The sequence below is a fragment of the Garra rufa genome, chromosome 22, assembly GCF_049309525.1.
Source record: "Garra rufa chromosome 22, GarRuf1.0, whole genome shotgun sequence".
Taxonomy (NCBI): domain Eukaryota; kingdom Metazoa; phylum Chordata; class Actinopteri; order Cypriniformes; family Cyprinidae; genus Garra; species Garra rufa.
In genome coordinates, this window is record NC_133382.1 from 32,326,019 (window position 1) to 32,352,440 (window position 26,422).

A 26,422-nucleotide genomic window follows, 5' to 3' on the forward strand; every position below is an offset into this window, starting at 1 on the left:
CAAATGGATTGTTCTGCTCTGAATTTAATTGGCTGCCGAGGCATCAGAATTGAGTCAAGGCAAGCATTTGCTATTGCTGTGTGCTTTATACAGTTCGCATTACTACCGACAGAGAGAACCCATTGTTTGTAAAGACTTCAGAAAAAAACTGTTGGTAGCTGCAGTCAATAAGATGAAAAATTGAAACCTTGTATGCTATTGTTACCCAGTTTCAGAACAGGAGCCTTACAGAGAAATTACAGAGAAATCTATGGTAATCACTTTTCCATTGAAATACTGTATCTAACAAGTTCTTAATGACCAGTTGAAGTCAAAAGTTTACATACACCTTGCAGAATCTGCAAAATGGTAAGTTTTTTACCTAAATAAGAGGGATCATGCGAAATGCATGTTGTTTTTTTATTTTAAAATGCTTGATACTTAATACTGTGTTGTTAGATGAATGATCCACAGCTGTGTTTTTTTGTTTAGTGATAGTTGATCATGAGTCCCTTGTTCTTCCTTAACGGTTAAACTGCCCGCTGTTCTTCAGAAAAATCCTTCAGGTACCACAATTTTTTTTTCCAGCATTTTAGTGTATTTGAACCCTTTCCAACAGTGACTGTATGATTTTGAGATCCATCTTTTCACTCACATGCAACTATTACAGAAGGTTTAAATGCTCATGATGCTCCAGAAGGAAAAATGATGCATTAAAAGCCAGTAGTGTAAACTTTTGAACAACAAAAAAAGATGTATACATTTTTCTTATTTTGTCTAAATATCATATTTTATCATTTAGTAGCGTCCTTCAGAAGCTACAGAAGATACTTGCATGTTTCCCAGAAGACAAAATAAGTTAAATTTACCCTGATCTTAAAATTCTAAAGTTTTCACCCCCGGCTCTCAATGCATCGTTTTTCCTTTTGAAGCATCAGTGAGCGTTTGAACCTTCTGTAATAGTTGCATATGAGTCCCTCAGTTGTCCTCAGTGTGAAAAATGGATCTCAAAATCATACAATCATTGTTGGAAATGGTTCAAATACACTAAAATGCTGAAAAAACACAGATGTTGATCATTCAGGTAACACAGTATTAGAAAAAAATCAAGCGTGTATAAACTTTTGAACAGGGTCATTTTTATAAATTCAGCTATTATTTTCATTTATGGACTATGTGTAAAAGTCTTTTATGTGAAATATCTAATTCAGGTCAATACAAAATAAAAAAATAACATGCATTTTGTACGATCCCTCTTATTTTGGTAAAATAATTAACATTTTGCAGATTCTGCAAGGTGTATGTAAACTTTTGACCTCATCTGTAGCTTGTTCAATTGTGAACAGTTACTAAACACATTTAATTACAAACGTGTAACACTTATGAGCTAGACACAAAAACATTGGCCAATTCAGCAAAGAGCACTAATAAACCACAGTGCAATCTCTGTGCAAAAAGAGAGATAGAGAGACAATTATGTGTTCCATAAAATGAAAGTTGTTTTATTATTATTCTTAAATTAATTATAAAGTTGCATATAATAATGCTAATGTAAACGTGCAGTTGTGAGACGTTCTCGATCTGCGCATGCGTGTAAGCGACACCCTTTAGCCAATCAAAACTTGCGCTCTAAATTTTAAACTTTAACCGGAAGAAAACACAGCAGCAAGCAAGGCAGTCGAGTGTCGCGGTTTTCTTTCTTATTATTTTAACCTTTCTCTCCATATTCAAGAAAATGAATCTTAGTAGTGACGACCAGACTAAAATGTACTTTTATGAGAACAGACTTAAAACATTCGTTGGTTGGCCGTTTGACGAGGGCTGCATTTGCACTCCAGAAAACGTGAGTAAACACTGATCGCCAAAATGTTTTTATAGGTGCTGAAAAGCCTAAAATGCAGTGTTTTTCCGTTTTATACATGGTTACTTTTGTTCTATAGATGGCCAAAGCTGGATTTATTCACACCCCGTCGGAGAATAGTCCAGATATAGCGCAGTGTTTCTTTTGCCTGAAAGAACTGGAAGGATGGGAACCTGAGGATGATCCTGAGTGAGTCTATGTCTGTTGAACTATACTGTTGCATTATAGAGCTGAAAGAGGCTTTCTCCTTGTAATGCAATAAGAGTTTTATTTGATTTATTAAATGTCATCACTTCTCTTGTTATTACGCATTTTGTTCTGATGTGCTGTGGTTGTCTTGTATTATCAGGAAAGAGCATAAAACACATTCTTCTACCTGTGATTTTATCTTGCTGAAGAAGACTGTGGAGAGTCTGACTGTGGAGGAGTTTCTGAAACTTCAAAAAGAGAGACAGAAGTTTATCATTGTAAGAATGAGCTCACTGACAAGATCACATTTATTTATACAGAACTTACAGTACATACAGTTTCAAAGCAGCTTCGCCTTAATAAACAGAAACATAGAGGTTATTCTTCTTAAATTCACCAATTATAAAAACAATTCCAATTTCAGCTGTAAAGCAGCTCTATAGAAAATAACAATGTTGTTATTCAGCTTAAATTAGTTTATTGTTGTCAATGCAGTTTTATAAGCTAAAATCATAAAATGTTTTGTTACCTGAAATTTACTTAATCTAATAGTATGTCAGTGAAACTAAAATAAGCCTGTATCAGGGTCATCAATTGATACAAGTTAATTGTTGCAAATTAATGTATTATCCATCTTACTACAGTTCATTTAATTGCAGCCTGCATTGATTTGATCCAAAATATAGCCAAATTGTTAATATTGTGAACTATTTTTACAATTCAACAAAACTGTTTTCTATTTGAATATATTTTAAAATATAATTTATTACTGTAAAGCTTAATTGTCAGCATTATTACTCCAGTCTTCAGTGTCACATGATCCTTCAGAATTTATTTTAATATGCTGATTTGCTGTTCAAGAAACATTTATTATTATTATTATTATTATTATTATTATTATTGTCAATATTTAAATATTAATTTAATTTTAAAATTAAGTTTCAGGATTCTTTGAATAGAAAGATCCAAATATCAGAATTTATCTAAAATAAAAAGCTTTTGTAACATCTTACACTATACTACTCGAAAGCTTGGAGTCATTTTTTGATAATAAATAATAGAAATTAATATTTTTATTTAACAAGGATGCTTTAAATTGATCAAAAGTGATGATAAAGACATTATCAGATAAATGCTGTTCTGAACTTTCTACACATCAAAAAAAAACCTGAAAAAATTCTCAGTTGTTTTCCACATAATAATAATAGTAATAAATGTAATTATTAGAAAGCAGAATATTAGAATGATTTCTAATGACTGGAGTAATTATGCTAAAAATTCAGCTTTGAAATCACAGGAATAACTACTAAATTACATTTTAAAATATCTTCAAATAAAAAAAGTTATTTTAAATATTAAAAATATTTCAAAAGTTTTTTTATTTGGTATTTTGTATATTCTATGATTTTTTTCTATAAACGTACCTCTTATACGGGACATTTAATTTATTATACTTAATATATGTTCTATAGTAAATGAATAAGTAACCTAGTTGTTGACAAACTGTTGACAAAATACATTTGGAGTCTCAAAAGTTTTTGCAAGAGAAGTGCATCTTCCAAGTTTCCATACTTGAATATTAGTAATTTTACTTAATTTTGTATTTTTCACATTTTACAAATGAAGTGACATGTTTTGTAATCTTTCAGAAAAAATCGTGTACCCAGGCGATTGATAAATTTGAAGAGGCAGTAAAGATCAAGAGAACCAAGATCATCCAGACTGCGATGGGAGAAGAGTGAGGTTTTATTTTGCTGTGGTCAGATTTTTTTTGGTGGACCTCAATTTCTTCCTTTCTTTCTTTTGTACGTCATGGAACGCTGTATGTTCTTTTTTTAAATGTCACCTGTGATGAAATTTGTCATGCCACTTGTTGAAATTGATACGCATTCTTTCTTCTTTTACAGTATTTATTTTAAAATGAGCTTAAAAGACTCCCCTGGCCTCTGTAAAATGTTTTTAGTGACATTTTTCATTCTCATGTCTTGTTCTTTAAATCTTTTGTTTGTTTGTCTGTTCAGTATAAAAAACTGAAATAAAAAATGGCTTGTACCTGTAACAAGAATCTTCTTGGGAATGGGAAAACCTGGAAATATCAGACAAAAGTAAATTAATGCGATAATTAGCTCAGCTCTAAAAGATTACATTGTCTAAATTGCTCTCATAAGTGAAAAAAATTCTTAGTGTGGAAAAGACTTGTTTACAAATACATACTCGTATGTATTCGTTATATGTTTCATAGATATCTTTTTTAATTACAAAAAAGATAGATGAATGGTTGGATAATGTCATGAAGGGTGTTGGTTATGCACTGTACGTCATGTTTCCTCTGTACCAGTCATGCGTAATCTTGCCCTCAGTGTTAGTTGGACACGGACTGCACACACCGGTGAGGAATAAATGTCCAAGCAACCCAACCACACAACTTTTCTTGTAATAACACCTTTCACGTCATCTTATGTTGTCGGCATCTTGGATGGACTATCAGCATCACTTATTCCAGCTGTTGGGCAGTAAGTGTGATTTATTCCATGAGCTCCTGGGACCCTTCAGTTCGCTATCTGATCGCGTCGCGCAGCCAAATGGTATGGTTTTCAGCCTAGTTTTTGGGTTGTCCTGATTTGGAAACGCATTCTGACCGATATGAAAATTACATTCGGTTTCGTGGTCGTCGCCGGGGGTTTAACGGATGTTCTCAGTTTCAGCTCTTTAGCGCTCGCCATTGGAACCGATTACTGGTACATTATCGAGGACAAGCGCACAAACCACACCGACCCGGCGCGCACTAACTCTGGACTTTGGGGAGTTACAGATGGTATGATGCTCATTTTTATTCTCATGTCTTTATCCGTGAGTTGCCTCTGATCATAGTCTGATTATTGGTAATATTTTGAGCTTTAACTAATGCGTACTGTTCATTTGACCAATGGATTTCCAGGACTTTTTCTGTCATAGTTGTGTAAGAATAAAAAAAACATATGTTTTTTCACCGGTATGTATCCCGTTATTTTGTTTAAAATTTACTATTTAAATCTTAATCCCTATAACTTTCCTGGCGCATTGAAGGTTCGTCTTCTTGTGCAACACAAATTGTCTTTACTGAAACACTTCTTAAACAAAACATTAGCTAGTTTTTATATTTCTGCTGTTGCTATGGTTACCTCCTCACGCAAAATCGAATTCTGTTAATTCAGCGCAATTCCAAGCAATTTAGCGCTATGTAGAATTATATAACGACTGTGGTCACTGAAATGGTGTTTGAAAACGCTGTTAAGCAAGCTATATTAAGAAACAAAAAAAAAATATTTTATTTGAAAGGTTCAAGCTAGTAGTTAGTCATAATTTACACTAGGTGATTTGCTTTGTGTTTTTGTGGCTGTAGATGTCCAAAGTCATGAAGAGACTGGATATTCAGAATCAGAAAGGCAGATGGAAAGTGAGTCTTGTAAACCCTTTTTATAAACACATCAACCTCAACTCCCTCTTGAAACTGCTTATTGTGCTGCATCATGAAATATTGTGCCATAGTTTTGTATATTAGTATAGACAAGATGTTAATTGGTGGTTTTATAAGCCATTTATGTGTGACTTAACAGCTATGATTTACTTCATTCAGTCATGCATAGCATAATTGTCATCTTGCTGCCCTTGAGTCTGGTGATGCTGGTGTTTGGAGGTATCTGTGGTCTCGTCAGTTCACTAGCCAGAAGTCGAACACTCCTGATCGGATCTGCTTCATATTTCCTTCTGTGCAGTAAGTATGGCTTGTGGTATAGTCTAGTAAACCTCTACTGATATAAAATCAAAGGTACCAGTTTATATGTTGCCTGCAAAAATAAAATTTGTCAGGAGAAAACACAACTTCTGAATTGCATAACTACATTTTGTCAAAGCCAGGCTTGTTTCCACTACTTTTTGAAAATTATTGTTCTGTTAAAATAGCATGCATAGAGGTGTTTCACGTAAATAAAACCCTAATTAAATAAATATATACATTCACATGTCGCCACCTACTGGAGTATTTATTTTTCGCCACCACTAATGGCTATCCACCTTTTTCGTTTAAAGGAACACCCCACTTTTTTTGGAAATAGGCTCATTCTCCAACTCCCCCCAAGTAATAAGTTGAGTTTTACCGTTTTGAAATCCATTCAGCCGTTCTCCTGTTCTGGCGATATCACTTTTAGCATAGCTTAGCATAGATCATTGAATCCTATTAGACCAATAGCATTGTGTTCAAAAATGACCAACGAGTTTCGATATTTGTCCTATTTAAAACTTGACTCTTCTGTAGTTATATATTGTGTAATACCGGCGGAAAATGTAAAGCTGCGATTTTCTAGGCTGATAATATTAGGAACTACACTTCTATTCCGGCGTAATAGTCAAGGAAGTTTGCTGCCGTAACATGGCTGAAGCAAGCGCAGTAATATCACGCAGCACATGTGCAAATGCTAACCTAGCTGGGAACTAATTTCAGGCGCTGCCGGTATTAGTACACGATATAACTACAAAAGAGTGAAGTTTTAAATAGGACAAATATCAAAACTCGTTGGTCATTTTTGAACACGATGCTATATTGGTCTAATAGGAATCAATGATCTATGCTAAGCTATGCTAAAAGTGATATCGCCAGAACTGGAAAATGGCTGAATGGATTTGAATGGGGAAACATCAAATTTTCCAAAACTGTCCACCAAGCTTACGATTAAATTTCATATTTTAAATCTCCAAAGAAATCCAACAAGAACTGCCTCATAAATATGGTTTCTTGTGCTCCAATAGCGTTAAAAAACGCTTATTTTTCCGGCTAAATGAGCCAGTGCGCATGTGCAGTACTGAGCGCAGGTCTTAGAGCGCCTATTGTTTCTATAGCAACCGGGAATTCTAACTGCAGCTGCAGTGACGCGCTGACTTTACTAATCAATTTAATAATAGGTTTAACATTAGTTTATTAGCTCGGAATATACCCTAATTTGACTAGAAACAATGCAGACCGGAAATGCAAAGCATTCTTTCAGTTAAGAGTCGGACTTACTTCCGTGTTCAGGAAAAACGTCTTCTTGGGTATTCTAGTCTTTGGCCACACCCATAAAATTTACAAATGATCACGCCCACTCTTATGTGAAGATAAATGTGGTAAATTAAATTCTCTGTAGTAAAACGAAATGAAGAAATGGAGATAAAATTGACCATGCTCATACAGCTCATTTTAATAAATAATTATTACAATAATTAGCATATAGTACGAGGGAAATAACTGCAGCCGTTCGCTTTCAACAAAGAGCGAATAGTACAAGCCTCTGCCTGCTTAGTTTTGGCAGTGGGCGGGACTAACGCACAAACTGTAATCCCATTGGCTAGTGCTCACCTTTCACCAGCCGTGTTTTTTAATTTTAGCCTATGGCGTTTAGCAAACTCCGACAACGTGATTAATATTCACAAGTCCTTAGCCTGAGAGTCATTAGCGCGACGTGAAGCGCTGACAGACAATTAGCTACCTGATGAACCTAAAGAGAAGCCGTCGTTGACTACTGTAAGTAAATTTTGTTAAATAGAACAAAACTTAAATAGCGTTTTCCTAATCTCAGGCAACTGAATTTGTGGGGTACAAACACAGGTAAACAAAAAAGTCAAAAAGTTGGCTCTGCTGTTCTTTGAATGAGATTCAGAAAATGAAAGGATGAAGGCATTACTCACCTAGAATAATTGTAATGTCAGAGGCTTATGGGACTGAAGTTATTGCGGTTCATCGTTTTCCTCTCCTGAAATTGATAGGATAATAGAGAACGTCCCCCCAGCTATTTCTGTGATTGAAATGGCTAATCTTAAGGTGAAAGGGAAAGGTGAAACCAAAAAATATCTGGGTAGATTGATGTAAGAAATAATCCAACCCCTTAGTAATTCATCAGCCTCTCATTTAAATGTGATTTTATTGCTTTTGTTCTTCGATGAACGCATGCACGAGCAAAATAAAATAAAATAGGAGAATAATCCACGCTGAGTACAACCAGAGCTCATTTCCTGAGACCCCTGCCAGAAATCCCAAAGCAACTTAAGTATCACAGGCAAGAGAATTTTGCTTTGATCTTCAGAAATACACACTATGTTGAGACATAGCTGGCTTGCTCTTTACTCTGACACCAAACAACATCTCAAAGCCGGTATCCAAGAGTGTCCTCTCACTATGTAGCCTGAAGACATATGACTTGAATAAAGGTTTCCTTGAAACAGCAAGCCAATGAACCTCAGCATTTATCGCTGTGGTAATAAGGAGCGCATGGCAAGTGTTTAACACAGTAAGGCTTGGAATGTAAATGAGAGGGTCACATTTTGACGTCCGCCATGTTGCTTACATACATTGTCTTTATTTTTTGGCATGTCCTCTATTTTTGGATCACAGACAACAATGTATAGTAAAATATGAATGCAGTTTTGAAGGAATATTTTTATATGAGAGAATTCCATGTGGACTGTAGTATGTTAATGTTCAACTTCTTTATCTTATTAGATGATGCTTTTAAAGCAACAGCTAACCCAAAAAAGAAAACTTGCTAAAAATATATAAACTTTTAGGCCATCCCAGATCTAGATGAGTTTGTTTCTTCATCAGAACAGATTTGACAAAATTTAGATAATATCACATTCTTAACAGTGAATCCACTGCAGCAAATGGGTGCCATCAGAATGAGAGTTAGATCAAGAGAGAAATATGCACAGACTAAGCACCATTCATAAGTTTAAAAATAAGCCCAAAACAGCTCTAAACAAATATCTGGGTGGATTTTGATGCGAGAGGACAACAAGGTATGGATGTTTATGGATTATGGACTCTGTTTTTGGCTAGAAGCGACAGATTAAAATGAAAAACATCTTCATTATGGATTTGTTTATTAGAAATGCAGCTTTTCACTTCAGAGGACATTAATTAAATGGAGTCTTATGGTATTTTGTGATGCTTTTATCAGCAGTTTGGACTGATGGCACCAATTCACTCCATTGGAGAGCAAGTGAAGTAATACTAAATTTCTCCAAATCTGTTTCAATGAAGAAACTCCAGCAAATAAATTTCCAGCAAATGTTAATTTTTAGATGAACTGTTTCTTTAATAATATCAGTGTGTCCATTCATCTGTCTGTGATTTTTGACATGTACACAGCGCTGTATAAAAATACTTGATAGTACAAACAGTTTGCTTTCAATGATCCAGCAAATGTAAGATCAGAAACGAGTCAGTTTGTTCCTGTCTAGACTCTTGGCCGTGCTAATTAGAAACTGTGTTACACTCTGTTTATTGGCTCTTAATTTTATGTGCATATTATGGCTGATGTTGAAATCCATTCTCATTTTGTCAGTGTTTAATTAGATGTGATTTCTGCTGCTGTTTATCCACATCAGCACATTCTGTTTTAATGAAGATTTGGTAATAATGGCTCATGTCTCTGAATCATCAGGCACCACAGGGTGCCACAGGAAGCTAGTTTGACTTCATCCCTGTATACATCGCTGATGCTGATGCTTCTTTTAATTTCGCAGAGCGGATGCCGTAAACTAGTCATGTGTGTTTATGGCTCTCTGCGCTTAGTGTTTAGGGTGACAAGCTCTGTGCATCTGGAAGAATGTTTTCAGTTCTGGTTGATTACAGAAAAGCATGAGTATTTTGGTGGCTTAAAATATGGGTTTATTAAAATAAATCACTTGGATAAGGCAAGCATTATGTTAGCAGCTTTATTAGTAAAATATGAGTGGAAATAAGATAACTGGATCCAGACAATTTAGCACAATTGCAAAAAAATGTTACAGGCATTTAAGAATTTAAGCAGATGCTTACTGTTAAAGACCTGAATCAGTAAAGCAAAGCAAAGTTGTTTTACAAAAAGTATTTAGAGATTCATGTCTCTCTCAAATTTGCTTAAAGGATTAGTTCACTTCTAGAATAAAAATGTCCTGATAATATACTTACCCCCATGTCATCCAAGATGTTCCCGTCTTTCAGCTGCAAAAGGAACTGAAAACATTCCATGATTTTTCACCATACAGTGGACTATGGTTCCCAACAAGTTGGAGGTTTTTTATTCTGGAAGTGAAAAAATCTCTAAAAGTGTAATCACCCACAGGCCATTAAGGATGTAGAAAAGTTTGTTTCTTCATTGGAATGGCATTACATCACTTGCTCACCAATGGATCCTCTGCAGTGAATGGGTGCCGTCAGAATCAATGTTTTGTGAAGTAAAAAGCTGCATGTTTGTAATAAACAAATCCATCATTAAAGGTTGTATCAGCGATTTCAAGCCTGAAACATAAAGTGTCAAATTCATCTTACCTTTCTTCACAATCCGCTCGCTGCCTGCCCCATAAATCGACTGTAAAAAAAACGCGTCTCTCTGGTCAGCCTAGGGTCCGAGATATGCCAAAAAAAACAATCGGTGCTACCAACCTTTCCACAGAAAAACAAACGGTGTTCCAACCAATCACCGTCAGGGGGTTGGTGTTGTGGACTTTCCTACTGGTGCAGGGATGTGAGGGAGGCGGAGCGAAAGTCCCCAACACCAAACCCCTGACAGTGATTGGTTGGAACACTATTTGTTTTTCTGTGGAATAGTTGAAAACACCGATTGTTTTTTTGGCATTTCTCGGACCCTAGGCTGACCAGAGAGACGCGTTTTTTTTTCTTTCTTTTTTACAGTCGATTTATGGGGCAGGCAGCGAGCGGATCGTGAAGAAAGGTCAGCTGAATTTGACACTTTATGTTTTAGGCTTGAAATCGCTGATACAACCTTTAAGGCTTTTTTTATTTTATATAATCTTTAATAACACTTTCTACAGTGAAAAAGTCCAATCCCTGTTGTTTCTCACATCAAAATCCAGTCTTTTCACTTGTAAACAGGGCTTGATCCATGCATATACAAATGATTTCAATAATAATTGATTAATTATTGTGATGTTTTAATCAGCTGTTTGCACTCCCATTCTGATGGCAAGCATTCACTACAAAGGATCCATTGGTGAGCAAGTGACATAGTGCCAAATTTCTTTAAATCTGTTGAGCTGCACTTAAAATATATGAATGTAATTGCATTGCAACAGCAAAATATCAAACCATTTTAAAGCAATATAGCACATGAATGTTTTTCAAGCAAAATATTCCGCAGAAACGTGTTATAGTTACAAAATACTAGCACATCAGAGTCTTTATGCAAAGAAAATAGGCTTTAGTGTTCATGGCTGAATATAAAGATATGAATATGACACTGAAGACATTAAAACCACAACAGCCCACACACATCCAATTTTCTATCAACTAGTCATTGATTAAAGGAAACTGCCAAGCATAATAAAAGCAACTATATTTTTAAGGACAAGTTAGATCTGCTGAATTAAAACAGCTTGCCATTTTTATCCCACATCTGAATATGTAACTGTCTTTTTAAATGCATCTATCTACAGTGCACCACAAAGTGAAGAATGTCTTGTAACCTCTGATAGAACAACACGCTGTGTCTAAATGATGCTTAATTGGTTTTATTTGTGTGTGTGCATTCATGCGTGCTTGTGCATGTGTTTTCTCAGGTCTTCTCACTCTCTCTGGGGTGAGTCTGTACATCAGGTACTCTCAGAAGGCTCTGGAAGAAACTGAAAGGCGAATGGGCCGTGAGCAAATGGCTCAAGTGCACACATCATTCGGCTGGTCTATGGGCATGGCTTGGGTCTCTTTTCTTCTGGAGGTGATAACTGGTCTTCTGCTACTGCTGGCTGTCAAGCTGGTGCCTTTAACCCAGTACGAAGAGACTGTCGCTCCCATATAGACACTCACCACCACCTTGAAACATATACATGTCCATTTCAGACAAGGTAGTCAGTATTTGTCAAGGTAAGGTCTTCTCTCTGTCTTACACTGTTAGCAAAAATGACAGTAGTGATTGTTTTCCACATTTTAGAATACGGTAAAGTCATCAAAACTATCCACCTTTTTCTTCAAGAAAGTAAGCCTATGGGTGAGACTTCCGGTTCACTAGCCGTTATAAGGAAATAGCAAGAAAGAGTAAACTGTTTGTGCTACAAACCAGTGTGTTCATAATTAATAAACTACATTAAAATAATATGGTACACTATTAAAAATAAAGGTGCTTTGCGATGCCATAAAAGACCATTTTGTCTAAATGGTTCCATAAAGAACCATTCTATTTCACAAAAGGTTCTTTGTGGCGAAAGAAGGTTCTTCAGATTATAAAAAGGTAAGAAAGAGAAGGTTCTTTAAAGAACCTTTGACTGAATGGTGCTTTGTGGAACCAAAAATGGTTTTTCTATAGCATTGCTGTAAATAATCTTTTAAGCACCTTTATTTTTAAGAGTGTAAGGTACACCAATTTGCAATATCAAGCAGCAAAACAAGCTGTTTTATACAGCTAAAAATAGCTGCACGCGGATGAGACTGGGAGCCTGACCTTTAAACTGTACAAATGGCAACTTAGAGCTTTATGAGATAAAACAGTGCATAAAATAACACAAATGGAAGTATACTGAAATAAAAAAAGTGGTGTAAAAATACATGTTTTGTCTTCAAAGCTAATTTCAAATGCTTATTATCATGAGAAACATTTATTTTGACTATAGTGTAGAGTTGGTCACCCAAATTGCCCTTTGTAATATATAATATTAGATATAAATATCAGAACTGTTATGTAAATTTCATTCAATTATTTTTTCTGTTAGTGGTCATTCTGTTTCTTTCTCTGAGCTCTATTACATTTTATAGCCTAAAGAAAGGCTCATTTTCATATCTTTTGTTAATAATTGCTACTGTAATTGCTAGTAAATTTCCCGTTTGCACCTCTGTAATGTATTATCTTTTATATGGGCTTCTGCTTTCTAGTATTCATGTTTCGCTTTTTTCCTCTTGCTGTTATTATCCTTGATTTTACATTATGAATGGAGCATGTAACAGAAAGCGTGACGTAACTGTATATTATTTGTAAAGCCATCCATTGTTCATTAAGTATGTGTAGTTTATGAAAAGGCTTTTCTGAAAAAAATTCTGCTATTTAACTGCTTTATATTTGTTATCTTCTTTGATGCTTTATACTCGGGCTTCTGAACCTTCACATTTCATGATTGTGTGCTTTGATTTTTTTTTTTTTAACTTTGATCTTTTCAAGAGTCAGGCTGTCCCTTTTTGAAAATATGCACTTAGATGAATCATATCTAATCATAGTTATTTGTCTTCTCACATTTGTATCCATTAAACCCGAACAAGCAGATTTAATTTGCAATGCCAATATAGAGACATCTCCCAGTCCCTGAGAAGCTGAATGCAAATGCTTGTTGTTGTTTTTATAAATACTGTTTTAGTAAACAATGTTTTGCTTTTAATACAATCTTCTCATTTAAATTTATGTTTGAGTGCTTTGCACTTTAACTTGATTAGTAGCTGTTGTTGTTTGTCATGTCTAGTTGTTGTTACAACTTTTGGGGATATTATTACTTCATTTGAATCTCTTGTGTTGACCTTATTTTAATTTTTCCACAGTGAGAACCATAATGCTTTTAGATATTCATCAAGATTAAAGCTTAATAGAATTGTCTGTATGTTTTTGTATGTGACTTTTGTTTTACACAATGTATAAGGAATAACATATTTGGGCAAACATGACTTACAGATTAATAAAAAGAGACAACTATAATATTTCTAATTCTTAGTATACTCACATTCTGATTATACATTGAAACACAGCTTTAAAAGATCAACAATTGAAGAAGAAATGTGACTCACAGTAATGACTCAAAAGGTGCTTTTGGCACACTTGGCTGAAATTCTGAATCATAAAGAATGTCTTAAATGATCACTCTGGTGGGTTTAATTTTTTTCTATGCAGGATAACAATAGCCATAGACATCAGGGGTCTGCTTTAACACTTTCAGAGGGTGACAAGCTCTGGCAGAGTCAAGAAATCAGAATCATTCAACTTAATTTTCTGGTGTGAAAAGAAAATTGAACAAGTGAGAGATAAGACTGCATTTTTTTGATCACTCTTGATGCTGCTTTCCAAACTGAAACTGATTATTGTTAATTTGCCTTATAAGAGAGTGTGCACTTATGTCACGATTTGGTGAGTTACCTGGATGCAGAGCAATACTGATGATACTCTGATGTAAACAACAGCATGGATTGAACGGTTAATGTACTACTGAAAACGCTGTTCTGCGGTCTAGACCACAGATAAAATAGTGTGAAAGCTGCTAAATCATATAGAGAAGGACTTAGTAAGCAGAAAAGGGAACAATAGTTTGACAAACTTAAGTTAATGGGTGGTAAAGATACGTACAAGCAGTATTAATTAAGATCTTAGCCTAATATTTCACCTACCTGATTGGAAATATTAAGAACAAACATGAATGTTGTCAAGATTCTTTCCCTGAAACTCCTGGTTCAGTTTGGCCAATAGTTTTTTGCACATTTCTACTTGCTTTGTTGTAACTTTAGGCAGTCTATAGTACTCCAGCATTAGTACAGGCCAAAACATTACAATAATTGATCATTTTCAGCAAAAAATAATCAACAAAAAATGCAAGTTTTATTCAGTTCAGTGGCATTGTTTACATTCAGTGCTGCCAACATAGCCGATTGATGACGTATTGTGAAAACACTCTATTATTGTTATTTGTGTAAATTACCGCCATTACATTTAAAGACCAGGACAGTCTAAAAGCATAGATTTCCAAAAGCTGCATCCCAAACAGATGTACATTTTTTTTTTTTTTTTTTTTTTGTTGAATTAGTCACAAACAATAAATTGCGCTTTGTTGCCGTCCCTATTTTTGACATCTTTTAGATGAAAACATTGAGTCCAGTAATGGCACTCAAGCCCTGACTAAATAATTTTGAATTTCGGTTGGAGCCAATCTGTTTTTGTGGCCTCCTCCGTAAGTAGCTGATTAGTCCACCCCATCAAGTGTACCCGGCCCCATCAGAGTATTAGCAGACCACACAAGGCTGAAATTAATGTTCCTTTGGGCTGGCCTTGTGGCTTTGCTCCATAATGGCACATGGCAGTATTTTTCCATCATGAGATGTTTCACCCATATATGCAGTCTATCAGTGCGCATATAAAATATTACATCATGCAGCGTACGTTTTCCTTCATTAAATATAACTATTAATCAATCTCAGTGAGATTATTAGCAGTTAAAAGTTTTTATATTTAATCTCTCTTATTTTTCATAATGCAGTGTGATTTCATGTTCACATTATAATGGACTTCACACTCCAAAAAGCCTAAAATGCCTCTGTCGGAAAATAGAAATTAATGCAAACAGGCCAAACTCACAAAACTCTCAAATAATGTCCACATTTCACCTCAGAATTAAGCCCTCATTTATTAGCATACAGTATTTCGCATTGTGATATTTTTTTTCAGGACAATTTTACATTTCATCCAAGATGTTCATGTCTGTCTTTCTTCAGTCAAAAAGAAATGAAGATTTTTGAAAACTTCAATGGTGGCCAACAGGTTGAAGGTCTAAATTGCAGTTTCATTGCAGCTTCAAAGGGGCTCTACATGATCCCAGCTGAGGAAAAAGGGTCTCATCGAGTGAAATGATCTGTAATTTTCTAAGAGAAATAAAAATTTATATACTTTTTAACCACAAATGCTTGTGTTGTACTAGCTCAACCTCACATACTGACCGAGTGTTTACAAAGCAAATGTGCAAAGAAAGTAAAACGCCTTTTATAAAGAAAAAATGTAAAACAATGATGTTGGACAATTTTGAAGTTGGAGGAGAAAATGAGTTTTTTGCTCTATCCTACCTTTTTCGCTAGATAAGACCCTTATTCCTCAGCTGGGATTGTGTAGAGCCCTTTGAAGCTGCACTGAAACTGCAATTTGGACCATAAACCTGTTGATCCCCATTAAAGTCCACTATATGGAGAAAAAATCCTGGAATTTTTTTTAACTCAAAAAAAAAAAAAAAAAAAAATTTGCAATTGAAGAAAGACATGAACAACTTGGATGACATGGGTGGGAAAATTATCATGAAATTTGCATTCTGGAAGTGAACTTCTCCTTTAACTGTTATAAAAAAGTATATTTATTCCTTTTCATTTTAAAATGACATAAAACCTGGACATTTTCCTGACAGGTTTTGTGAGAATCACCCACACTTATGCATACTGTTATGTAATTTTTGGAAGGCAAAACAAGGTTTTGGCTTGTCAGACATGATGACACTGTTTACAATGTCTTAACTGTAAAGTTCAAATGCTATTGGAAACAGCAAATAAGCAACAGAATACATTAACATGCCAAAACCAGTTTAAGGATATGTAATTTAAAAAATGATGTAGATCCAGCCAATTCAATCCTTGTGCATGCTATAGCAATAATGTTAACTGCGATATCAGCCAAGACTAGACAATGGACCTGAGCCCCTTCCCATGTCTACCACAGTAAATCTCTGCTTTGTCGTCATGACAATCTTTCTCTAAAAGACTACATCTTATCCTTATAGGGAACACTTATATAACGCTCAATGATAAAAACAATAAAAATCACAATGCCATAATGCATCTTTTTAAAAGGCCTCAAACTGCTTCTGCTGCTTAAAGTAAGTGTTTAAACAAGATTTAAATGTCAGTCACAATGGCTCATTGTGAGAAACCATTAAGTGTGTGTGTGTGTGTGTGTGTGTGTGTGTGTGTGTGTGTGTGTGTGTACAGTATATACACACCAAGTGGGTGTACTATACCTCTCACCACTGAATTAAGTGGGTGAGTCTTGGCTGTCCAACTGGAGTGCAAAGTAGTGAATATTATTATGCTTCATTTTGCAGTTTTAAAATGGTCACTGGGACCAAAAGACTGGTGTAAAGACACCTCTGATTGTTCAAGGGCTCTTTTTATGCTGCCCTGATAGACTTGAGCTTATGCTGTTGGGCTACAAACTGAGCCTTTAGTACGGCCAGCTGAGTGTCTGCCTCACTGATGCCCAGATGCCACACAGCCCTGACTGTGCCCCCGACATGGGGGAACATCAGAACCTGGACCCCCTGGCCCAGAGCCTTCACCTCTTCTTCATCTATGCCTGCCATCCGCTCGCAGAAGTCCGCCGGGCTCATCTGGGTGTCCCGCAGACGGAACCTCAAAATGTTGGTTTCCACAGTGGCCAGATCCACTTGGTACAGAGGAGGGTCACACTGTAACAATCCTACAAGAGAAAAGGCAAAAGAGATTCCATTGGAATCTTGAAAAAGAACTTTGGGTGTTTAAAGGAATTGTTCACTTTCAGAACAAAAATATACAGATAATGTACTCGCCCCCTTGTCATCCAAGATGTTCATGTCTTTCTTTCTTCAGTTGTAAAAAAAAAAAAAAGATGTTTTTTGAGAAAAATATTTCAGGATTTCTCTCCATATAATACACTTATATGGTCCCTCAAGGTCAAACTTCCAAAATGCAGGTTCTCAGGGCTCTGAATGATCCCAGCCGAGCAAGAATGGTCTTATCTAGTGAAACAATCAGTTATTTTCTAAAAACATTTACAATTTATATACTTTTTAATCTCTACACAGAGTACACACAGAGCTAGACAAGATGAGCATTTGAGGTTAAAAAGGATATAAATTGTAATATAAAAAAAAAACTGATTGTTTTGCTAGATAAGACCCTTCTTTCCTCGGCTGTGATCGTTTAGAGCCCTTTGAAGCTGCATTTTGGAAGTTCAAACTTGGGGGCACCATAGAAGTCCATTATATGGAGAGAAATCCTGAAATGTTTTTCTCAAAAAACAATTTCCTTATGACTGAAGAAAGAAAGACATGAACATCTTGGATAAAAAGGGGGTGAGTACATTATCTGTATATGTTTGTTCTGAAAGTGAACTACTCCTTTAAGGGTGTGTTTACATTTGTCATGTATTGGTTTGATTAAAATTAACTCGGGTGCAATTGCTCTGTTAGTGCAGTTAATTTGAGCAAGTGAGAACGCTGTCATTTGAACCCTGGTGTGCACAAAACAAGTGGACCCGGACCGTTTGGAGTGTTTGGGCAGTTCTATCACGAAATATTTGTAATTCAACCTGACGAATCAGGTTGTGAATGTATCACTATGCATTTAGGTTCAATATCTTTAGGTTCGCTGTAAAAAATGCCAGTGTGAACGCTAAGCAGACAAGGACCAAATTTATCATTTTGCTTTTTGGCCCAGACCAAATGAACTGAACTACAAGTGTGACCACAGGCTACTTTTTAAATAGCTTGTTTCAATGCACTGAATGGGGACTGAAACTTTCAAGCTTCAAAAAGGATGCAACAGCACTAAATTCCAATTAGAGTGCGGATCGGGCCGCATTTTTCTGTCCGAGCCCGGCCCGAGTCCGACAGAGCAGTAACCGAACCCGACCCGAGCCCGACAAGCATTCAGATATTTATGTCCGAGCCCGATCCCAGCCCGACACAGTTAAAATCTCTTTTTTCACTCATACTAATGACACATGCACTTTTTTTGTGTGGAAAGCCCGCTTTTATTAAGCAACTGTAAAAAAAGCGTTCGGAAATGTCAACAGATGAGAGCGTCAGTGCACACTGGGCAAAAAGTGCCGTTATAACACGGGCGCACTATCGCGCTGAGGTGACCGAGCCCGACCCGAACCCGAGCATCCTTTCTAAATATCTGTCCGAACCCGGCCCGACCCGTCGGGTTCCGTCGGGTACCGTCGGGCTCGGCTCGGATATCCATCCTCTAATTCCAATTCTTCTGGAGTCATACAATTGCTTGTGTGAAGAACAAACCATCATTTAAGTCATAATTCACTTACATCATTTCAGTTCAATACAATTCCAAGTCCAAACTGCTGCATTCACTGAGTCATTGAATTCAATCTGTCCGATTTGTCAACAGAATCATTAAAATGACCTTTTTGGCCCTTTGAAGCTTGAAAGCCTCTGTCTGAAATTGAAAAGAGGAAAATCACCTTTTGTCACCCCTGGGATGAAGAATGTTAAAGGGATAGTTCACCCAAAAATGAAAATTTGATGTTTATCTGCTTACCCCCAATGCATCCAAGATGTAGGTGACTTTGTTTCCTCAGAAAAACCCAAACGAAGATTTTTAATGAAAACCGGTGCAGTCTGCCAGCCTTATCATGGACGTTAAGCTGTTTACCTTCACAGATATAACCAAAAGTTTTGTAACAACTGATGCAGCTCCTTTGCATTTAAAGAGGCATGCATGAAAACAGCGTGTTACGCCAGAAGCACGTGCACATGTGACGTGACTGATGCCAAACTCGTGCTCATGACAGATGGACGTGGCTGTGTATCAAAGGTAAAAAATGATATAAATACTCTTCAGTTTCTCGCAAAAACCGATCGTTTCGTGTCTTAAGACATCAATGTATCGTCACGAGCCGCAGGGTGTAATTTGGATTTGTCTGTGCATGTTTTTGTTTACTTTTAAAAGTTTGGTGCCCATCCACGTCCATGATAAGGCTGGCAGACTGCACCGGTTTTCGTTAAAAATCTTTGTTTGTGTTTTTCTGAGGAAACAAAGTCACCTACATCTTGGATGCATTGGGGTAAGCAGATAAACATCAAATTTTCATTTTTGGGTGAACTATCCCTTTAAATGGGTTTCTAAGAGCATGAGGGTAACTAAATAATGAGGTCAATTTTTGAGTGAACTCTTCCTTTGAAGTAATTTATTTTAAGAGCTTCAGTTCTAATTGACATGTTTTTTTTTCTTTTTATGCTTTAATTTAGTTTTTGATTTCTTAAAGACCCCCTGTGGTGAAAATCAAGTTTGTTACATTGTTTACATGTGCAGTTTCATCAGTCAACACCATTGCTGAGCATTAACTTCTTAAAACTGCAGTGGTACCACAGACTTATGGTAGAGTGTATAATAAATGAGGTAAGAGTGTACCCATAGTAAAGCATTTAGAAATTGTCTTCATGAGAAAAAAACTTTAAAATTTCATTTTGATGATCAAACTTGTTTTAAAGGTGACATATCATGAAAATCAGACTTTTTCTGTGTTTAAGTGCTATAATCGGGTCCTTGATGCATCTATTAACCTAGAAAACATGGCAAAGGACAACCCAGTAACTTTGTTTTGGTAAGCCTTTTTCTGAAAGCATTTAAAAAAAAAAGCTGCTCAGATTTCGATCCCCCGTGACATAGTAAGGTGATCTTATTATATTATTTCCACCCCTTAATCTGCACGTTTTCACCCATGGTGCCGCCATTTTCAGATCTAATATAAAGAAGCAATTTCTTTCCCAGCTGTTTACCTTCACAGATATAACCAAATTTTTGTAACTCATATGTGTTTTACTATCAACTTGTGTGTATTTGGCAGTTTAAGCACAATAAGGCATGAAAGAGAACTTAGTTTAGTGCTCACATGGCGTGTGACAGCCGCTTTCTGTGTGCACTTCTAATGTGTACCCCTTAGAATTTTAAACTAATATGGTTTAAAAAGCATGATTTCAGTGCAACAGACATAATAATCAAAACCAAACAGATGTTTGCAGAGTATCCAAGGTACGAGCTGTAAAGGCACAGCCCTATTTTGGAAGAGGGGGCAGGGAGCAGCAGCTCCTTTGCATCTAAAGAGGCATGCATGAAAACAGCGTGTTTCTGCTTTGCTCAAAATGGGCATTTTCAAAATTATATAATAAATGATCTGTGGGGTATTTTGAACTGAAACGTCACAGACACATTCTGGGAATACCTGAGACTTATATAACATATTGTAAAAAAGGGGCATAATAGGTCTCCCTCAAGGTAAAAATTACTGACTGCAGGGGGACTTAAGAAACTATGTTTAGTCGTACTACTTCAGTTTACTAAGCATTATGGACAAATGTGAATAAGTATAATTAGATGACTAACAAAGCGGTAGTGCTAATGAACTAATTCCTGCTACTGTGAAAACGAGTATTTCATATGCTTAATGTATTCCTTTAATTCTTTTATAATCATGGTTTACTAAAAGCATAGGCTAACTAAAGCATTACGCCTACAGTGCTTGTGCAGTTTCGTGCTGAGGGTTGAAGCAAATCTACAGGGTTCTGTCACCTTGAGCAAAGCTTCTGGCATTCCTGTGGTCCTCCTCCAGTCTGCCAATCATGTCTGACAGGGCAATCTTTCCTGCTGCTGCCAAGACACCTGATTGGCGCATTCCACCGCCAAGTGCCTTGCGGGCACGTACCGCTCTCTGTATGAAATCTTTTGACCCACCTAGCATGGTGCCCACAGGTGCCCCGAGTCCCTGCCAAAGACCAAATCAGATCAGATTTCCAGCGCTTCACATGAAATTTAATCAACAGGCTTAGAGGGAAAACAACAGAATCTATAAAAGAAAACATTCAGACAGTACAGTTCAGATATAATTACTGCATTAAGTTGATTAAATGCATGTTTACTCAACATTGACCGTAATGCACTTAATATGCTAGGGGGCTTTTATACAGAACATCTTTTTTACAGAAGTTTCTTCTGCTCACCAAGCCTGCATTTATTGGATCCAAAGTACAACAAAAGCAGTGAAATTTTTAAATATTTTTGCTAAATAAAATGACTGTTTTCTATTTTAATATACTTTTAAATGTAATTTATTCCCGTGATTTTGAAAAATGTTTCTTGAACAGCAAATCAGCATATTAGAATGATTTCTGAAGGATCGCGTGACACTGAAGACCGGAGTAATGATGCTCATAATTTAGCTTTGATCACAGAAATAAATCACATTTTAAAATATATTCAAATAGAAAGCAGTTATTTTAAATAGTTAAATTTCGCAATGTTACTGATTTAGCCATATTTTGGATTAAATAAATGCAGGCTTGGTGAGCAGAAGAGAATTCTTAATGTTCAAAAACTTTTGACTGATAGCATATTTTCCTTTTTTAAGCTTAATTTTTATGAAAACTATTTTTATTTAATTTTAATTTTAGTTTTAGTAAAAAAAAAAAAAAAAAAAAAAAAAAAAAAACATTGCCCTGAAGTCCACTAAGTCCAATAAGTAACATTTGGCTGGTCATGTGGTCATATTTGCATATGAATAAAGTATGACGTACATTGCACAACATAAACAGTAACTTACAAATCACTCAAGTATAAATGCATCAAGTATAATCAAACAGCTGTTATAACACATGAGCATATGAACATGCACTCATTTAAAAAAGGACACCTGGAATACAGATGGTTGCTTTTTTCCCTGAACGTCTGTAGTCAGGACAGGAAGAAGTGATTTGATATTCATATCTGCGGTCTTTGTCTATAAGCGTCAATTACATTTAATGTCTTTCGGCGAGAGGGAAAGAGGAAAGTTCGGTGAGGGAGAGTAGCCTATTTCCAGCTAGATGCAAACAAGTTCCGTAATTAAAATGCAAATACGCTTGTTGACATCTACTCCAAGGATTTTGTGGAGAGCTGAGATTGATTAGGTTTACTTCGGGGTCTCTTCAATCGACATTGCGTGTATGTGATGAGCCCAGTTGCGATGTTGAGTTCATTCTGCTGGGAGTAATGAGGAGGACATTTTAAATCCTAGATGATATGGTATGATTACAGGTGTGTTATCAGAGGGAAGTACCATCACACTTTCATATGAATAAAATAAGACTGGATGTGTGAGACACCTTCAGGGTGCAGGTTATAAAGCATACGAGCACTGACTTTAACAAGGTCATTTTCAATGCCTCTCACTTAAACTGATTTCTCTTGGAAAACCCTATATGTTCTGTTTCTCACTGCCTCGAGTTGTTTTGTCCAAAATGACTGAAATAACTTGGCTTGGAAGCTCTTTGTAAAGCGTGAAATCTACTGCTGGTTTATAATAAGTACTTTTTTTTTTATTGAACCGCACTACTGTTCAAGGTGAATGTTTTGCTGCATTTTCTATGCAATTTCAGTTTTCAAATTATGTTCTCCTTTGTCTAACATAAAGATTTTATTGGCCTGCTGGCAACCACAATAAAAAACCTACATCGTGCAGAAATAAAGTCTAGTCATTCCTAAAATTTTAAAACAGAGCAACAAATATAATTTGGGGTCAGTAAGATTTTGCTTTCGAAAATACCTATTATTAGTAATATTTAATATAACGGTTTTCTATTCTAATATAAAATGTCTTTCTTAAAACTTTCTTTTTATTTCTGTGGTGGCAAAGCTGAATTTTAGCAGCTTTTACTCCCATCTTCAGTGTCACACGATCCTTGTGATCCCAGCTCAAGAAACATTTCTTATCAATTTAAAAAAAAATGTTGTGCTGCTTTATATTTTTGTGGAAATCTTTGGAAATTAAGATTTTTTATTTTTTTAATGAAATATGAGAGCTTTCTGACCCTGCATAGACAGCAATGCAACTGACATGTTCAAGGCCCAGAAAGATAGTAAGGACATCATTAAAATAGTGCTTCAACCGTAATTTTATTAAGCTATGAGAATACCTTTTGTATGCAAAGTAAACAAAAATAATGACAAAAATACCACAACTTCATAAAACTAAGATTGAACCACTGATGTCACAAGGACTATTTTAATGATGTCCTTACTACCTTTCTGGGCCTTGAATGTTTCAGTTGCATTGCGGTCTATACAGGGTCAGAAAGCTCTCGGATTTCACCAAAAATATCATAGTTTGTGTTTCGAAGATGAACAGGTTTAGAACGACATGAGTGTGAGTAATTAATGACAGAATTTTCATTTTTGGGTGAACTAAAGTAATTGTTCTAAATCAACATGTTGAATTAACATTTGCTCTATTAATATTTGATTAACTTTATATCAGACATACTGAATTGTACAAAGTCATATGTAGCAGATTTAAAAGGATTAGAACAGCTACTGTATCTGAGCTTCATATATAAAAAATAGCCATGCTAGAATAACAGAAAATGTATTGTCATAATGTGGACCCTATGAGAAACTAAGTGCTTACCTTAGACAGACACACACTGACAGAGTCGCAGTGCTGCAGTATAACATTGGGTTGGATGCCCAGAGCAACCACTGCGTTCATCACCCTTGCTCCATCCATATGCACAGCCAAACCAAACTTATCAGCCACAGAGCGAAGCTTTGAGTGAGAGAAACATATAGTTATGCATGTCCAAGCCTTCTACATTTTTTTTAATTTTAACACAGTCAAACCAAAATTTAATTAAGACCTTCAAAATTTCTCACATTATCACAGTTTATTCACTATACTTTAGAAAATAGCAGGAATGGGATGATACACCTACCTCCCGATTCAATAGTATCACGATTCTTGGGTGCCGATACAATAATTGCAATGTGTGTTTTTTTTTTTTTTTTTCAATTCTACAAGTATTGTGATTCATATTGCTATTAGGGCTGGGATGATATGCTAGTCTGCCAATTCAAATGTTCAATAAAATAAGTAGAAAAAATACTTTCTGAAATAAAATAGTGCTATGTTACTTTGCAAACCGTTTTAGGCATGTTTAGTCATGTTTCCCGGCAAAACTAATTTTCCTTTGTTTACCGCAAAGTATATTTTGGTCATTCCATTAAAAATAACATTAGATCATTTTAGAGCTTTAAAGTGATGGAAATAGTTATGTTAAATGTTGGAAAGTCATTAAAAAGGTGCTTGAATTTCTCCCTTAAAGGTTGTACAAACCCTGAAATGAATAATGTTTTATTATTTCTACCACTAATACTTCTTGTTTTCTGACGTAAGTCAACGCTGTTTGTAACAGAGAATTCTGAGCAGAATTTGAATGATTCTCACTAGATCTTGCAGCAACCGTTTTCATTGTGCAACAAATTCATTGGGTATAATATGTCACTGTTTACTTTATTTTGCTATCCTCACTTACATAAATGAACTATAGTCTCCTGCGCTGACTCGTAAAAATAGCAATAATTATATCTAGTGTAAAAGTATAACATTTAGCTGTTTTGTCAAATCTGAGGCAGTGGGTGAAAACTACTAGTGCTGCAGTCTTTGTTTAATCACTCATTTACTAAATGAACATCACCAGGCAGTGTAAATGGAGGGCCTGTGTCCCATTGTTTCAGAGTTTAGCCTCAGGTGTCTGGCTGCCTTGGCATATTTTCTCGCACTTACACATTTAATGAACCAATGTTTAACCAATATCTAACCTCCTGCAGGAAGGAGAGTGGGAGGACACGGCCTCCCTGAATGTTGTGCGTGTTTTCCACACAAACCAGGCGGGAGCGTGGGTAGTGTGGGTCAGGGTAACCGTGACGGATCTTGGAGACCAGCTGGTCTAGGTCAAAGGTGCCGTCGCCAAGGGTAGTGACTGCTGCAGAATGGACGCCTGCAAGCTATGAACAAGAACAAGAGCATGCTTATATTTCAGCCTATATATAATGTGGTGTGTATATAGGTGTTTCTTCTTCGTTTTATGGACACATGTAGACTTCTGAAACATAAATGCTTTTTAGAAGAAATTAAAGGATTAGTTCACTCCTGAATTAAAATTCTCAGATAATTTACTTACCCCTGTCATCCAAGATGTTCATGTTTTTCTTTCTTCAGTCGAAACGAAATTACGGTTTTTGAGGAAAACATTCCAGGATTTGCTGGTGTGTTTTGGATCATTGTCCTGCTGCAGAACCCAAGTTCACTTCAGCTTGAGGTCACGAACAGATGGCCGGACATTGTGCTTCAGGATTTTTTGGTAGACAGCAGAATTCATGGTTCCATTTATCACAGCAAGTCTTCAGGTCCAGAAGCAGCAAAACGGCCCCAGACCATCACACTACCACCACCATATTTTACTGCTGGTATGATGTTCTTTTTCTGAAATGCTGTGTTACTTTTACGCCAGATGTAGTGGAACACACACCTTCCAAAAAGTTAAACTTTTGTCTCGTCAGTCCACAGAGTATTTTCCCAAAAGTCTTGGGGATCATCAAGATATGTTCTGGCAAAACTGAGAAGAGCATTTATGTTCTTTTTGCTCAGCAGCGGTTTTCGTCTTGGAACTCTGCCATGCAGGCCATTTTTGCCCAGTCTCTTTCTTATGGTGGAGTCATGCACAATGACCTTAACTGAGGCAAGAGAGGCCTGTAGTTCTTTAGATGTGGGGCCATGTGGGTTTGGATTTTTTTTCCCCCTTCATTAAAAAACCCTTCATTTAAAACCTGCATGTTGTGTTTACATGTTTTATCCTTGATTAATATCTAAATTTGTTTGATGATCTGAAATATTAAAGTGTGACAAACATGCAAAAAAAAAAAATCATTAAGGGGGCCAACACTTTTTCACACCACTGTATAAACTTTTTAACCACAAATGCTCATCTTGCACTAGCTCTGTGATGCACGTCTTTGACTTCACACGTTACGTAATCACATTGGAAAGGTCACGTGTGGTTAGTTCTTTGTCTGTGTAC

General features: G+C 36.1%; 3 protein-coding genes across 3 annotated transcripts; 2 read left to right on the forward strand and 1 right to left on the reverse strand.

Annotated features, from left to right (window-relative positions):
- The first annotated feature begins 1,637 nt into the window (after nucleotides 1–1,637).
- birc5a (baculoviral IAP repeat containing 5a) lies at nucleotides 1,638–4,076 on the forward strand. Its single transcript, XM_073828962.1, has 4 exons — nucleotides 1,638–1,822; nucleotides 1,920–2,029; nucleotides 2,190–2,307; nucleotides 3,679–4,076. The coding sequence occupies exons 1-4, from the start codon at nucleotides 1,715–1,717 to the stop codon at nucleotides 3,769–3,771; spliced, it is 429 nt and encodes a 142-aa protein (XP_073685063.1). The 5' UTR covers nucleotides 1,638–1,714; the 3' UTR covers nucleotides 3,772–4,076.
- A 363-nt stretch (nucleotides 4,077–4,439) lies between these two features.
- tmem235b (transmembrane protein 235b) lies at nucleotides 4,440–11,845 on the forward strand. The gene is made up of 4 exons (XM_073828398.1): nucleotides 4,440–4,844; nucleotides 5,412–5,465; nucleotides 5,646–5,783; nucleotides 11,600–11,845. The coding sequence occupies exons 1-4, from the start codon at nucleotides 4,673–4,675 to the stop codon at nucleotides 11,833–11,835; spliced, it is 600 nt and encodes a 199-aa protein (XP_073684499.1). The 5' UTR covers nucleotides 4,440–4,672; the 3' UTR covers nucleotides 11,836–11,845.
- Nucleotides 11,846–14,579: 2,734 nt separating this feature from the next.
- tha1 (threonine aldolase 1) lies at nucleotides 14,580–26,155 on the reverse strand. The gene is made up of 4 exons (XM_073828397.1): nucleotides 25,164–26,155; nucleotides 23,974–24,111; nucleotides 21,105–21,297; nucleotides 14,580–17,232 (listed from the first exon to the last, which is right to left on the reverse strand). Exons 2-4 carry the CDS (start codon nucleotides 24,070–24,072, stop codon nucleotides 16,925–16,927), a joined length of 600 nt encoding a protein of 199 aa, XP_073684498.1. The 5' UTR covers nucleotides 24,073–24,111; nucleotides 25,164–26,155; the 3' UTR covers nucleotides 14,580–16,924.
- Nucleotides 26,156–26,422: the final 267 nt, after the last annotated feature.